The 13,241-nt window shown below is 42.0% G+C and overlaps 1 protein-coding gene and 1 pseudogene across 1 annotated transcript; one reads left to right on the forward strand and one right to left on the reverse strand.

Moving 5' to 3' along the window:
• Positions 1 to 1,801: 1,801 nt before the first annotated feature.
• On the forward strand, positions 1,802 to 2,264 carry LOC128051278 (60S ribosomal protein L23a-like; annotated as a pseudogene).
• A 5,779-nt stretch (positions 2,265 to 8,043) lies between these two features.
• LOC128050410 (olfactory receptor 7C2-like) lies at positions 8,044 to 9,069 on the reverse strand. Its single transcript, XM_052642661.1, is given in 1 exon segment — positions 8,044 to 9,069. A coding segment is annotated over 1 exon segment (1,026 nt).
• Positions 9,070 to 13,241: the final 4,172 nt, after the last annotated feature.

Below are 13,241 nucleotides of genomic sequence, written 5' to 3' on the forward strand. Positions count from 1 at the left end.
CCAGACTACCTGGCATGGATTAAGGCCCCAGGTAAACAAAGACACTTTTATCAGGCAGGATATTCCAGGGGTTCAGAGGTCATGTTTCAGGAAGCAGTCTAGGGCCAGTGCTTTCTTTGGGATGTACAGGCTTTGAGCACCCCTTATCCTCCGAGTTAAACCTTTTACTTCATACACCTCATTGTTGGGAACTGGGAAAGCAGGTGGAGATGGAGAAGCATGGAGATGAGTAGTGGGGACTTGTAACCCTGATACTTGACCCCTGGGACTAATTGGCCTGGACAGGCCCAGGCTGGCCCCAGGGGGCTCCTTATATGTAAGGGTGGATGTTGAAGTTTAACCATCATTTTCTTGCAGGCTAATGAACCAGGTGGGAAATTACATGAGACCTTACTAAAGGTGTGGGGAGAACAAGGAAAAACAGAAGGTAACATGATTATAGCTGCTATAAATATAACTCAACTCCATGATCCTTTTGTCTAAGAAATATAATATTAATTTTTTTCTAAATCGAATTAAGCTTCACTTGAGCACTTACCTCTCCTAAAGGAGGGGGGAGGATAGGGTGGGAAATTCAAACATGAGTAGGTTTTGGGATGCTCCATCCTCCATTTCTTAAAGGTTTTAAGAGAACTCTTGAGCATAATAAACTGAGAGAACTTGGGAGAAGCGCTTCAGAAATCTTTAATCTATTTAATCTATCTCACCATGGAACCAAAATCACTGTGAATGGTGACTGCAGCCATGAAATTAAAAGATGCTTGCTCCTTGGAAGAAAAGCTATGACAAACCTACACAGCATATTAATAAAGCAGAGACATCACTTTGCCAACAAAGTCTGTGTAGTCAAAGCTATGGTTTTTCCAGTAGTCATATACAGGTAGGAAACTTGGACCATAGGGAAGCTGAGGGCCAAAGAATTGATACCTTCAAATTGTGGTGTTGAAGAAGACTCTCTAGAGTCCCTTGGACAGCAAGGAAATAAAATCAGTCAGTCCTAAAGGAAATCAACTCTGAATATTCATTGGAAGGATTGATACTGAAGCTGAAGCTCCAGTGCTTTGGCCACCTGATATGAAGAGCCGATTCATTGGAAAAGACTGTGCTGCTGGGAAAGATCGAGGGCAAGAGGAGAAGAGAGGGACAGAGAATGAGATGGTTGGATGGCATCATTGACTCAATGGACATGAGTTTGAACAAACTCTGGGAGATAGTGCAGGACAGGGAAGCCTGGTGTGCTGCAGTTTGTGGGGTGGCGAGGAGTCAGACATGACTTAGTGACTGGACAGCAACAATTGGAGACAATTATGGTAAGAGTTTAGAAATATTCCGTGAGAGGACAAGCAGCTCATCCACTTATAAAATATCCTACTCTACAATGGACCTTGGGGAACTTTGCCTGAGACCCCAGTGTTAAACTAGAACTTCAGCTTTTATCTCTATCCACCCCATGGTCAATGTTCTGCATCCCCAGAGGGCTCCTGTGGAAGCAGGGTATGCTAGTTTATTTAGGGCTACCGTGACAAAGTACCACAGATTGAGTGGCTTAAACAATAGAATTTTTTTTTCCTCATCATTTTGGAGAAGTCCTCGATCAAGGAGTTCCCTGGTGGTCCAGTGGCTAAGACTCTGCGCTTGCAATGCAGGGTTCCTGGGTTCTATCCTTGGTCAGGGAACTAGGTCCCACATTCCATAACTCAGAGTTCTCATGGTTCAGTAAAGATCAGAGATCCTGTGTGCCGCAGCTAAGACCCGGGACAGCCAAATAAATAAACATTGCAAAATAAAGTCACGTCTTTTCATGAAGATGGCACTGAAGGTGAAGAAGGAAGCCCCTGCCCCTCTGAAAGCCGAAGCCAAAGCAAAGGCTTTGAAGGCCAAGAAAGCAATGTTGAAAGGTGTCCACAGTCACAAAAAAGAGAAGATCTGGACGTTACCCACCTTCTGGCAGCCCAAATCACCACTGCTCAGGAGGCAGCCCAAATAGCCTCAGAAGAGTGCCCCTAGGAGAAACAAACTTGACCACTATGCCATCATCAAATTCCCCCTCACCACCGGGTCAGCCATGAAAAAAATAGCTGGTATTCACTGTGGATGTCAAGGCTAACAAGCTCCAAATTAAACAGGCTGTGAAGAAGCTCTGTGCCATTGATGTGGCTGATGTCAATACCCTGATCAAGCCTGACGGAGAGAAGAGGGCATATGTTCGACTGGCTCCTGACTATCATGCTTTGGATGTTGCCAGTGAAATTGGGATCATCTAAATTGAGTCCAGCTGGCTAATTCCGAATATAAGTTTTCACTGTGTTAAAACAACAACAACAAAAACAACGACGTCATGGATGAAGATGCCAGCCATGTCAGTTTCTTTTGAGGCCTCTCTCTGTGGCTTGTAGATGGTTGTCTTCTCCTTGTGTCTTCACATGGGCCTCCTCGTGTGTGTGTCTGGATCTTAATCTCTTCTTCTTAAGGAAACCAGCCAAATTAGACTAGGGCCCACCTGAATGAACTCATTTTAACTTGCATGCATGCTCAGTTGCTTCAGTCATGTCTGAGTCTTTGTGACCCAATGGACCATGGCCCCAGAGGCTCCTCTGTCCATGGGATTCTCCAGGCAAGAATACTGGAGTGACTTGCCATGCCCTCCTCCTGGGGATCTTCCTGACCCAGGGATCTAACCCACATCTCTTATATCTTCTACATTGGTAGGCAGGTTCTTTACCACTAGTACCACCTGGGAAGCTTATTACTATGGCTTGAAGATCCCATCTCAAAATTCAGCCACATTCCCAGGTATAGGGGGTTAGGACTTCAGCATATGAATTTTGTAGAGAACACAACTCAGGTCATCACACAAAGTGTGACCCACTGTCAAGGGATCCATGACTCCAACGCCTCCAATCCTTGGAACCCCTTCCAGCTCTATTTTCTCTATAAGCCTGCATTTTAAAGAATAAAGAAGCTAGGGAAAGATAGATCATTTTTTTGGGGGGGGGAGGGGGATCTGTGGTTTGGATTTGATTTTATCCCATGGGTAAAAGGAAGTATAGACCTTTAAAAAATTTTTTTTATTTTGTATTTGAGTATGATTAAGGGGCTTCCCAGTTTTCTCAGTGGTAAAGAATTTGCCTGCCAATGCAGGAGATGCAGGAGATGCGGGTTTGATCCCTGGTTTGGGAAGATCCCCTAGAAATGGCAACCCATACCATTCTTGAGGATCCCATGGACAGAGGAGCCTGGTGGGTGGGCTATAGTCCATAGTGTTGCAAGCAGTTGGAGACGACTGAAGCGACTTAGCACATAGCTGATGAGGGTTTCCTTGGTGGCTTGGACTGTAAAGAATCTGCCTGCAATGCAGGAGATCTGGGTTCAATCCCTGGGTTGGGAAGATCCCCTGGAGAAAGAAATGGCAACCTGCTCCAGTATTCTTGCCTGGAAAATTCCATGGACAGAAGGGCCTAGCGGGCTACAGTCTATGGTATTGCGAAGAGTTAGACAAGAGTGAGCACACATAGTCATAGTCACCATAGCTGATTAACAATGTTGTGATAGATTCAGGTGGACAGCAAAGGGACTCAGCCATACCTATACATGTATCCATTCTCCCCCAAACTCCCCTCCCATCCAGGCTGCCATAACGTTGAGTAGAGTTTCCGGTGCTACACAGTATGACCTTGTTGGCTATCCATTTTAGATATAGCAGTGTGTACCTATTCATCCCAAATTCCCTAACTATCCCTCCCGTACATTGGAAATACAGATAATTTTTTTGGGGGAATTGTGGATTGGGTTAGATAACCTTCTCATTCTTTCAGTCCTTCATACCAGCAAGAATGAGACAAATTAATCTCTGACCACAGAAGTTTTCTGTTATGAAATATGTGACCTACCTTCTGGGTTTATCCTGAGAAGAGAAGATGGACTGTAATGTGGGGTGTGATCAAAGGCAGTCTGGAAGCCACAAGCAAGAGATGGAAACTCATGGGGATGGAATAAAGCCTGTATTCACCTGTGTTGCTTCTGACCTCAGTGATGAGGGATCCTGCAGAACCCAGAGCCGTTTGTCATGGAGATAAATGGACATACTTGGCCCAAGAAGTGGAGAGACTCAAAGAGGTTCTCTGGGGATGTAGAACAGTTGTAGGCCCATCTGCAGCTTCACGTGGGTGTGTGCTAAGTTGCTTCAGCCATGTACAACTCTTTGTGATCCCATGGACTGTAGTCTGCCAGGCTCCTCAGTCCATGAGATTCCCCAGGCAAGAATACTGGAGTGGGTTGCCATTTCCTTCTCTAGGGGATCTTCCTGATCCAGGAATCAAACCTGTGTCCTTTATTTCTTCTGCACTGACAGGTGGGTTCTTTACCACTAGTGCCACCTGGGAGGCTCCTTTTTGAAGCTCTGGATTTTATTAAGATCTTCTGTTTTGGCAAGCTCCTTTGACACCATGCTGGGGAGAAGTGTGGTGCAATCTTGTTCTTTATCACTAGTGCCCCCTGAACGGCCTCTGCAGCTTCATGCCAATGGGCAAATCGGCAGGCTTTCAGCAGTGTGTGTGTGTTTGTGTGTGTGTATGTCCACAAATGGCAGCTGATTCCTGTAACCTTCCAAATATACTAAGAATCTTCCTTAGGGTCTGTATTAGTTCCCCATGGCTACTGTTACACATTACCACAATGTGGGTGCCTTATAGGGCTTCCCCAGCCATTCAGCAGTGAACAATCTGCCTGCAATGCAGGAGACTTGGGTTTGATTTCTGGGTCAGGAAGATCCTGTGGAGGAGGGCATGACAATCCACTCCAGTATTCACTCCTGGAGAATCCCAATGGTCAGAGGAGACTGGTGGGCTATTGTCCTTCAGATTGCAAAGAGTCAAACATGACTGAAGCAATGAACAGAAATTATTTTCTTACATTTCTGAAGCCTGAAAATCCAAAATCAAGATGTCAGTAGAGCTGTACTCCCCGTTAAAGCTTTAGGGCAGATATCCCCAACCTTTTGGGCTTCTCAGGTGGTGCTAGTGTTAAAGAATCCACCTGCCAATGCAGGAGACGTAGGAGACATGGGTTCAATCCCTGGGTGAGGAAGATTCCTTGGAGGAGGGCATGGCAACCCACTCCAATATTCTTGCCTGGAGAATCTCATGGACAGAGGAACCTGGCAGGGTGTGGCTCATAGGGCCTTAACAAATCAGACATAAGTGAATTGACTTAGCACACATGCACCTCAACCTTTTTGGCACCAGGGAATGGTTTCGTGGAAGACAGTATTTCCATAGACCTGGGCTTGGGGGCATGGTTTCAGGATGATTCAAGCACATTATGTTTATTGAGTTTGTTGAGCAGGAGGCGGAACTCATGTGGCAATGCAAGCAAAGGGGAGTACCTGTAAATACAGGTGAAGCTTCATTTGCTGGCCTGCTGCTCACCTCCTGCTGTATGGCCCAGTTCCTAACAGGCCATAGACTGGTATGTGTTCATGGCCTGGGGGTGGGAACCCCTGCTTTAGGAGAGAATCAATCCTTGCTTCTTCCAGCTTCTTGTGGCTCCAAGAGTTCCTTGCCTTGTGGCCACGTCACTCCAATTTCTGCCTTTATGTTATAGGATTTTCTCTTCTTTATGTCTTCTGTATGTTTTAATTTTTTTGGATAAAACTTTTTTCTTTATTTTTATTTATTATTTATGTGGCTGTATCAGGTCTTAGTTGTGATATCAGGATCTTTGCTGCAGCACAGGGTCTCGCTAGCTGTGGCAAGTGGGCTCAGTAGTTGTAGCGTGGGCTTTTGTTGTCCCATGGCTTGTGGAATCTTAGTTCACCAACCAGGGATCAAACTCAAGTCCTCTGCATTTCAAGGTGGATTATTAAGCATTGGACCGTCAAGAAAGTCCCTCTCCTGCATCTTCTAAGGAACTGTCATTGGATTTAGGGCACACCCAAGTAACCCAATTGCACTCATCTCACAGGCTAGTAAAGTAATGCTCAAAATTCTCCAAGTCAGGCTTCAGCAATACGTGAACCGTGAACTTCCAGATGTTCTAGCTGGTTTTAGAAAAGACAGAGGAATCAGAGATCAAATTGTCAACATCGGCTGGATCATCAAAAAAGCAAGAGAGTTCCAGAAAAACATCTATTTCTGCTTTACTGACTATGCCGAAGCCTTTGACTGTGTGGATCACAATCAACTGTGGAAAATTCTTCAAGAGATGGGAATACCAGACCACCTAACCTGCCTCTTGAGAAATCTGTATGCAGGTCAGGAAGCAACAGTTAGAACTGGACATGGAACAACAGACTGGTTCCAAATAGGAAAGGGAGTACGTCAAGGCTGTACATTGTTACCCTGCTTATTTAATTTATATGCAGAGTACATCATGAGAAATGCTGGGCTGGAAGAAGCATGAGCTGGAATCAAGATTGCCAGGAGAAATATCAATCACCTCAGATATGCAGATGACACCACCCTTATGGCAGAAAGTGAAGAGGAACTAAAAAGCCTCTTGATGAAAGTGAAAGAGGAGAGTGAAAAAGTTGGCTTAAAGCTCAACATTCAGAAAATGAAGATCATGGCATCTGGTCCCATCACTTCATGGGAAATAGATGGGGAAACAGTGGAAACAGTGTCAGACTTTATTTTTTGGGGCTCCGAAATCACTGCAGATGGTGACTGCAGCCATGAAATTAAAAGACGCTTACTCCTTGGAAGAAAAGTTATGACCAACCTAGACAGCATATTGAAAAGCAGAGACATTACTTTGCCAACAAATGTCCGTCTAGTAAGGCTATGGTTTTTCCTGTGGTCATGTATGGATGAGAGAGTTGGACTGTGAAGAAGGCTGAGCACTGAAGAATTGATGCTTTTGAACTGTGGTGTTGAAGAAGACTCTTGGACTGCAAAGAGATCCAACCAGTCCATCCTAAAGGAGATAGGTCCTGGGTGTTCACTGGAAGGACTGATGCTGAAGCTGAAACTCCAACACTTTGGCCACCTGATGTGAAGAGTTGACTCATTGGAAAAGACCCTGGTGTTGCCTATAAAGCCACTATGTGATACAGGAAATGTAGCTCAGTCTAGTTAAGACAAAGATTTTAGTGATCCCAGGGAACAGAGCCGTGTGTCAGGCAAGAGAAAACAGCCATAAAAAGTGTGTTTATCAAGCCAGTTACCACCACGATCGACTCATGGACTTCTGCTGCGGAAAGACAGGGAGCCAGTACAAATATATATCCTACAAACTTATCTTACCCAATGTGCAAGTGATTTATACACCCACTCCTGTTGGTCTCTGGTTACGGAGTGATTCCTGGGACATTAGTTCTCTGAACATGGGCAGGGCAGACTAGAGAAATCCCTTAGGCAAAGGATGCAGATATGAAAGTTGGAAGCCAGACAGAATGTGCTAAAGTGATGAAAGAATATCTTTTATATTATATTTATCTATTCCACCTCCCTGGGATGCAGTTGCCATGGCTGCAAGGGCAGAAGCCATTTTGTGACCATGAGGGTGGAAGGCCCATGCTAGAGACAGAGCAGAAAAGCACAAGGATCTTGAGTACTTGAAGGCCAGCTTTGAACTGTTTAGCTCCAGATTTCAAGTTTCAGAAATTTTCAGAATTTCAAGTTTCATCACTAAGTTTTGATGTGACTGAAAGTTATTCATAAAAAAGCCACTTCTTCCAGTTGATTTGATTCACACAGCCTCAGAAAACATCTCTGTAAATGAGTTTGCAGGGCAACATTTCCTTAATAGGTATACATTCCATCACTGTGAAGATATATATTAAAAATATGAGATTTAGTTTATTTCTTAAGAAATTTAGATCATGACTAAATGTAACAGAAAATATCAGGTTCAGTGTATATGAAGTTAAATTCATATGGTTACAAATTGAAAAAGGGAACTCAGGATATATAGTATGAAAGAGAATAGAGAGGGCTGTGAAGACCCAAGGGAAGTTTTTCTTTAAAAAATGAGTATTAGGAAAGAGAAAAACATTAAATGAAGGAAGCCAGGATGTCTGGTCCTCAACGTTATGTGCCCAGTTACTTATGAGAGCCCTCTAAAGGCCCTGTGAATGAGAGATGGTGCCCTGCTGATGAGTCTCCCTAGGGCCCCCTTCATGTCCCTGTTCCTCAGACTGTAGATGAAGGGGTCCAGCATGGGGGTGACCATGGTGTACATCACCGAGGCCACCAGACTTGTCCTAGAGGATGAAGTGACTGCAGAACTGAGGTAGACCCCTAGGCCTGTGCTATAGAACAAGGAAACCACTGAGAGGTGAGACCCACAGGTGGAAAAGGCTTTGTACTTCCCTCTGGCTGATGAAATTCTCAGGATGGAGGAGAAAATCTTAGAGTAAGAAAAGAGGATCCCAGAGAGAGGAAAAATACCTAGGATAATAGTCATAAAATACACCACTGTGTTATTGATGAGGGTTTCAGAACAGGCAAGCTTCAGGACTTCAGGAAGATCACAGAAAAAGTGTGGGATCTTCATGCTTCTGCAGAAGGACAGCCTCAAAAGGGTTAAGCTCATGAGCAGGGAGCCTGTGACACTGAGGCTCCAGGACCCCAGCGCCAGCAGCCCACAGAGCCGGGGGTTCATGATGACCATGTAGTGCAGGGGGTGACAGATGGCCACAAAGCGGTCATAGGCCATCACACTCAGGATTAAATTGCCCAGGCATCCAAACACAACGAAAAAAAAAACCTGGCTGAGGCAGCCTGCATAGGTGATAACTTGACTCTGTTTCTGGATGTTCCACAGCATCTTTGGGATGGTGGTGGAGGTGAAACCGATGTCTGCACAGGACAGGTTGGAGAGGAAGAAGTACATGGGGGTGTGGAGGTGGGAGTCTGAGATGACGGCCAGGATGATGGCCAGGTTCTCAGTGAATGTGACCAGGTACATGGACAGAAACAGCCCGAAGAGGAGAGGCTGCAGGTCTGGGTCCTCTGCGAATCCCAAGAGGAGAAAGTTTCTGATTCCTGTTTGGTTTTCTCTTTCCATGATTATGCCGGGCTAGCCAACAAGGAGGAAAAAAGCAATACAAAATTTACCCCAAATAAACATTCCCCAGAAAGACAGAAATATCCTTAACCCAAACCTGGGGAGATCATGAAGTCATTCATTTTGGCTCAGGATTGACTTTCTTTGATGACAAATTGTGGTTACTGTTGACATCTGGAAAAATCATCTCAAGTTTAGCACTTCTCAAACTGTGGTTCCTGAGCACCACCAGAAACCTCTAGAAATGTTAGAAATGCACATTGTTTTAGGCTTGTCTGACCTGCGTTTGTGCTCAGTTGTGTGTCTGGCTCTTGGTGACCCCATGGACTGTAGCTTGCTAGACCCCTCTGTCCATGGGATTGCCCAGGCAAGAATACTGGAGTGGGTTGCAATTTCCTCCTCCGGGAGATCTTCCCAACGCAGGTGTAGAACCTGCATCTCCTGTGTCTCCTGCATTGGCAGGTGGATTCTTTTCCACTGAATCATCTCTGACCTACTGAGTCAGATATGCTGGGTGTGAAGCCAGCACTTGGCACTTCAACAAGCCCCCATGGAAACTTTGACACATACAAGTTTGAGAAGCACTGCTCTAGTGCTTGCCTGCATCCCCAAACAATCATCATTTTCCTGGAGTCCCTGATGACTACTATTGAGCATTCTGCCCAGTCCTTTGGGAATGGGGAATTCCCTAACTCTAGGCAGCTCTTCTCACTCACTGAGAGTTTCTTAGATCCTCTGGATCTTAGGTGCTCCTTTTGCTAAAAGAGAAAAAAACCCCTAATATTATTGTTAATCACCATTTATATTTCATTTATATTATCAATGTCCCTATATAAATTCAATCAAAATTGAATTTCTAAATATAGACTCCTAGAGTTTCTAAATATCGAGTTTATCTTCACATAAATCATCTCTTAGTTTTAGCTTTGGGTGGGTGCATGCTTAGTCCTGTCCAACTCTTTGAGACCCCATGGGTCTGTAGCCTGCCAGGCTCCTCTGTCCATGGAATTTTCCAGGCAGGAATACTGAAGTGGGTTGCCATTTTCTACTCCCAAGGGGATCTTCCCAACCCAGGGATGGAACCTGAGTCTCCTTCATTGGCTGGTGGATTTTTTACCACCAATCAACCTTTGAAGCCCATAAAAACATACCTATCATCTCCAAAAAATGTCTGTGTACTCTTTTGTGTGGTATGAATACTTCAAATCTATTCCTCTAACATATTTTAAAGAGTACAATACTGTATTATTAACTCTGTTTACTATGTTATATCCCTGGAGAAGGAAATGGCAACTCACTCCAGTATTCCTGTCTGGAAAATTCCATGGACAGAGGAGCATGGTGGGTTACAATTGATGGAGCTGCAAGTCAGACACGACTTAGCGACTAGACCACCACCACCACCATGACGTTATATGCCAGATCTCTAGAATTTATTCATTTTGCATAACAAATCTTGATACACTGAATAAGAATTCCTTATTTCCCTTCCCTTCCAGCCAATAATTCCAATCAACACTCTATTCCATGCTTCTATGAGTTTGATGATTTTAGTTGCCTCATGTAAGTGGAATCATACACTATTTGTTCTTTTCTGTCTGGCTTATTTCACTTATTATATAATGTCCTCTAGATTCATCCGAGGTGTTGCAAACAGCAGAATTTCTATATGGTGTTTTAATGTATTTTAAGTTTAATGCTATTAATAATGATATTCCCTCACATTATATCTTCGGTATCACTATTACATTAGGAAAATCTTAGATTTTCCTGTATTTATAAGGTGTTATGGGCATTTTCTAGATTCCTTTATTAATTAAAATTTTTTTCTAATATTTATATGCTTTCTTCAAATAGTATTAATTTACAACATTTATTTATCTTTAGGTCTTATTGCATTGCTATAAAACTCCCCGACACGGTTCATATTTATGTTGAGCTGGAATTCTTATTATTCTTCCTTTATTCAAGGGAATAATTCTAGAGTTTTTATTTAATGTGATGTTTATCATAATTTAGGATATATCTCTATGTATTTTATCATCTTAACTTTCATTTTTTAATTCTTATATATTTTAGAGGGCCTTTTAAAGACACAAATAAGTGTTTCACAATTGATTAGTAATTTAGAAAAAATAGTGTTAAATCTTATCTCTATATTCCCTAATAAATTTCAAATGTTGAGTGTGGAGCTAGGGACCATATAAGCTATCAGAAGAAAATAAATAAAATACATAGATAATATAATTTATACATGAATATATGTAACCTTGGGCTTCCCAGGTGGTGCTAGTGGTAAAGAACCCACTTGCCAGTGCAGGAGATGTAAGAGGCACCAGTTCAATCAATGGATTGGAAAGATCCCCTAGAGAAGGACATGACAACCCACTCCAGTATTCTTGCCTGGAGAATCCCATGGACGGAGGAGCCTGGCAGGTTGTAGCCCATGGGATTGCATACAGTCAGACACGACTGAAGCGACTTAGCACACACCCATGCATATGTAATCTTTAAAAGTGGATGTGCTCTATGAATAAAAAGTCTTTGATGGACATAAGGGAAGAAAAGATCAGTAATTGGACAACAAATTGAAAAATTATTAATGAGAAAATGTGCCCTGCAGAAAGTTGGAATGCAAAAGATAATTATTTGACTAATAAAAGTTAGTATCTTTAACCTATAAAGCCTTAATTATAAATCATAGAAACAGTAATATATTACCAGGTAACAAGGCATAGGATGTTAAAGATTTATTAAAAAGTATAAAAAGGATAATAAATGTTTGTGAATTTTTTCTAGTATTAACTTATGAGGATGAAAGTAAAACAAGATACCTTTTCACTGAGGTAACTAAGAAGCCACTGAGAAAAATAAAGACTGGGAATGCAAAATTTCATCAAGTGGAAAGAGAAATAGCACCTCACATACTGCTGCTGCTAAGTCGCTTCAGTCGTGTCCGACTCTGTGCGACCCCATAGATGGCAGCCCACCAGGCTCCCCCATCCCTGGGATTCTCCAGGCAAGAACGCTGGAGTGGGTTGCCATTTCCTTCTCCATGAGATGATAATTGATCTGTATTTCTGGACTGGAGAAATTACATCATTGTACAGATCTTTTATAAGTTTCCTTGTACAAATCCAAGGAAAATGATCAACAAGATATACCAAAATGTGGACAAGAATCAGCTTGGAGTGATAAAATGAGTCTGGATTTTTCAACCCATTTTCTTCTATTACATCTTTCAAAAAGTACAAATGAACACACATGTAGTCTATCCTCAAGAAAAACATTTAAAGATTTAGAAGACATTTTTAATGCAAGTTGCACACAACAAAACTAGGTAAAGCAGAAAATTAAGGTAAAAGCAGAGTTAAGGATTTAAAGAGAACAGGTCTAAACTTGAGACAATCCAGAGCTAATTCTTTGGGAAAAGCAAACATACAGGCAAAATTAGCCTAATGAATGAAATAAGAAAGAGAACAGTAATGCCTAAAATTAGGAATGAGAAAAATATACATAGATGTAAGGAAACAGTCAACTTCGCAAGAAAATATTATTTAAAACTTGGCATAAAAAATAGAAAATCTCTAAGAAATTAATTTATTTCTGGGACAATGTAGGTGTCCAAAGTTGATTCAGAATGGAGGATAAAACATCAATAATTAAGGAGGAAATTAAGCAAACAACAAGATTTAATGCTGTTGTGGGAACCGAGGGCAGGAACAAAAGATTTCTCCTTTAAATATTACAGAAGAAAAGAAAGTTTATCATCACTATTATCAATTCTGAGGGAGTTCTAGCTAATGCAGTACAAGAAAAGATACAAGAGATGTAAGTATCAAAAAAGCAATTATTTGTTTTGAAGATGATGGATTGGCTGAAGATAATAAATTGGCAACTGAAAACCTCTTTTTTAAAAAAATTATTTTTAATTAGAGGAGGAAAACCTCTTTGGACTGAAAATAACTTTAGTAAGGCAGTCGATACAAAACAAATATATAAAACCAAATATATAAAAGCCATAGTCATCTTAAAGTAACATTCAGTGGCGTTCAGATGTTTTGCAATCATTGCTTCTACAAGTTTTGAAACATTTTCACCACTATGAGAACTCTCTGTATTATCTCTGTAACTTTCTTTAAGATTTCTCTAAGATTATTCAAAAATAAAAATTAACATGAAAAGTGGGTACAAGAGAAAAATAACCCCAGCAGTGTTCATATGTGCAGTTAAAT

The sequence above is a fragment of the Budorcas taxicolor genome, chromosome 7 (assembly GCF_023091745.1).
Source record: "Budorcas taxicolor isolate Tak-1 chromosome 7, Takin1.1, whole genome shotgun sequence".
Taxonomy (NCBI): Eukaryota; Metazoa; Chordata; class Mammalia; order Artiodactyla; family Bovidae; genus Budorcas; species Budorcas taxicolor.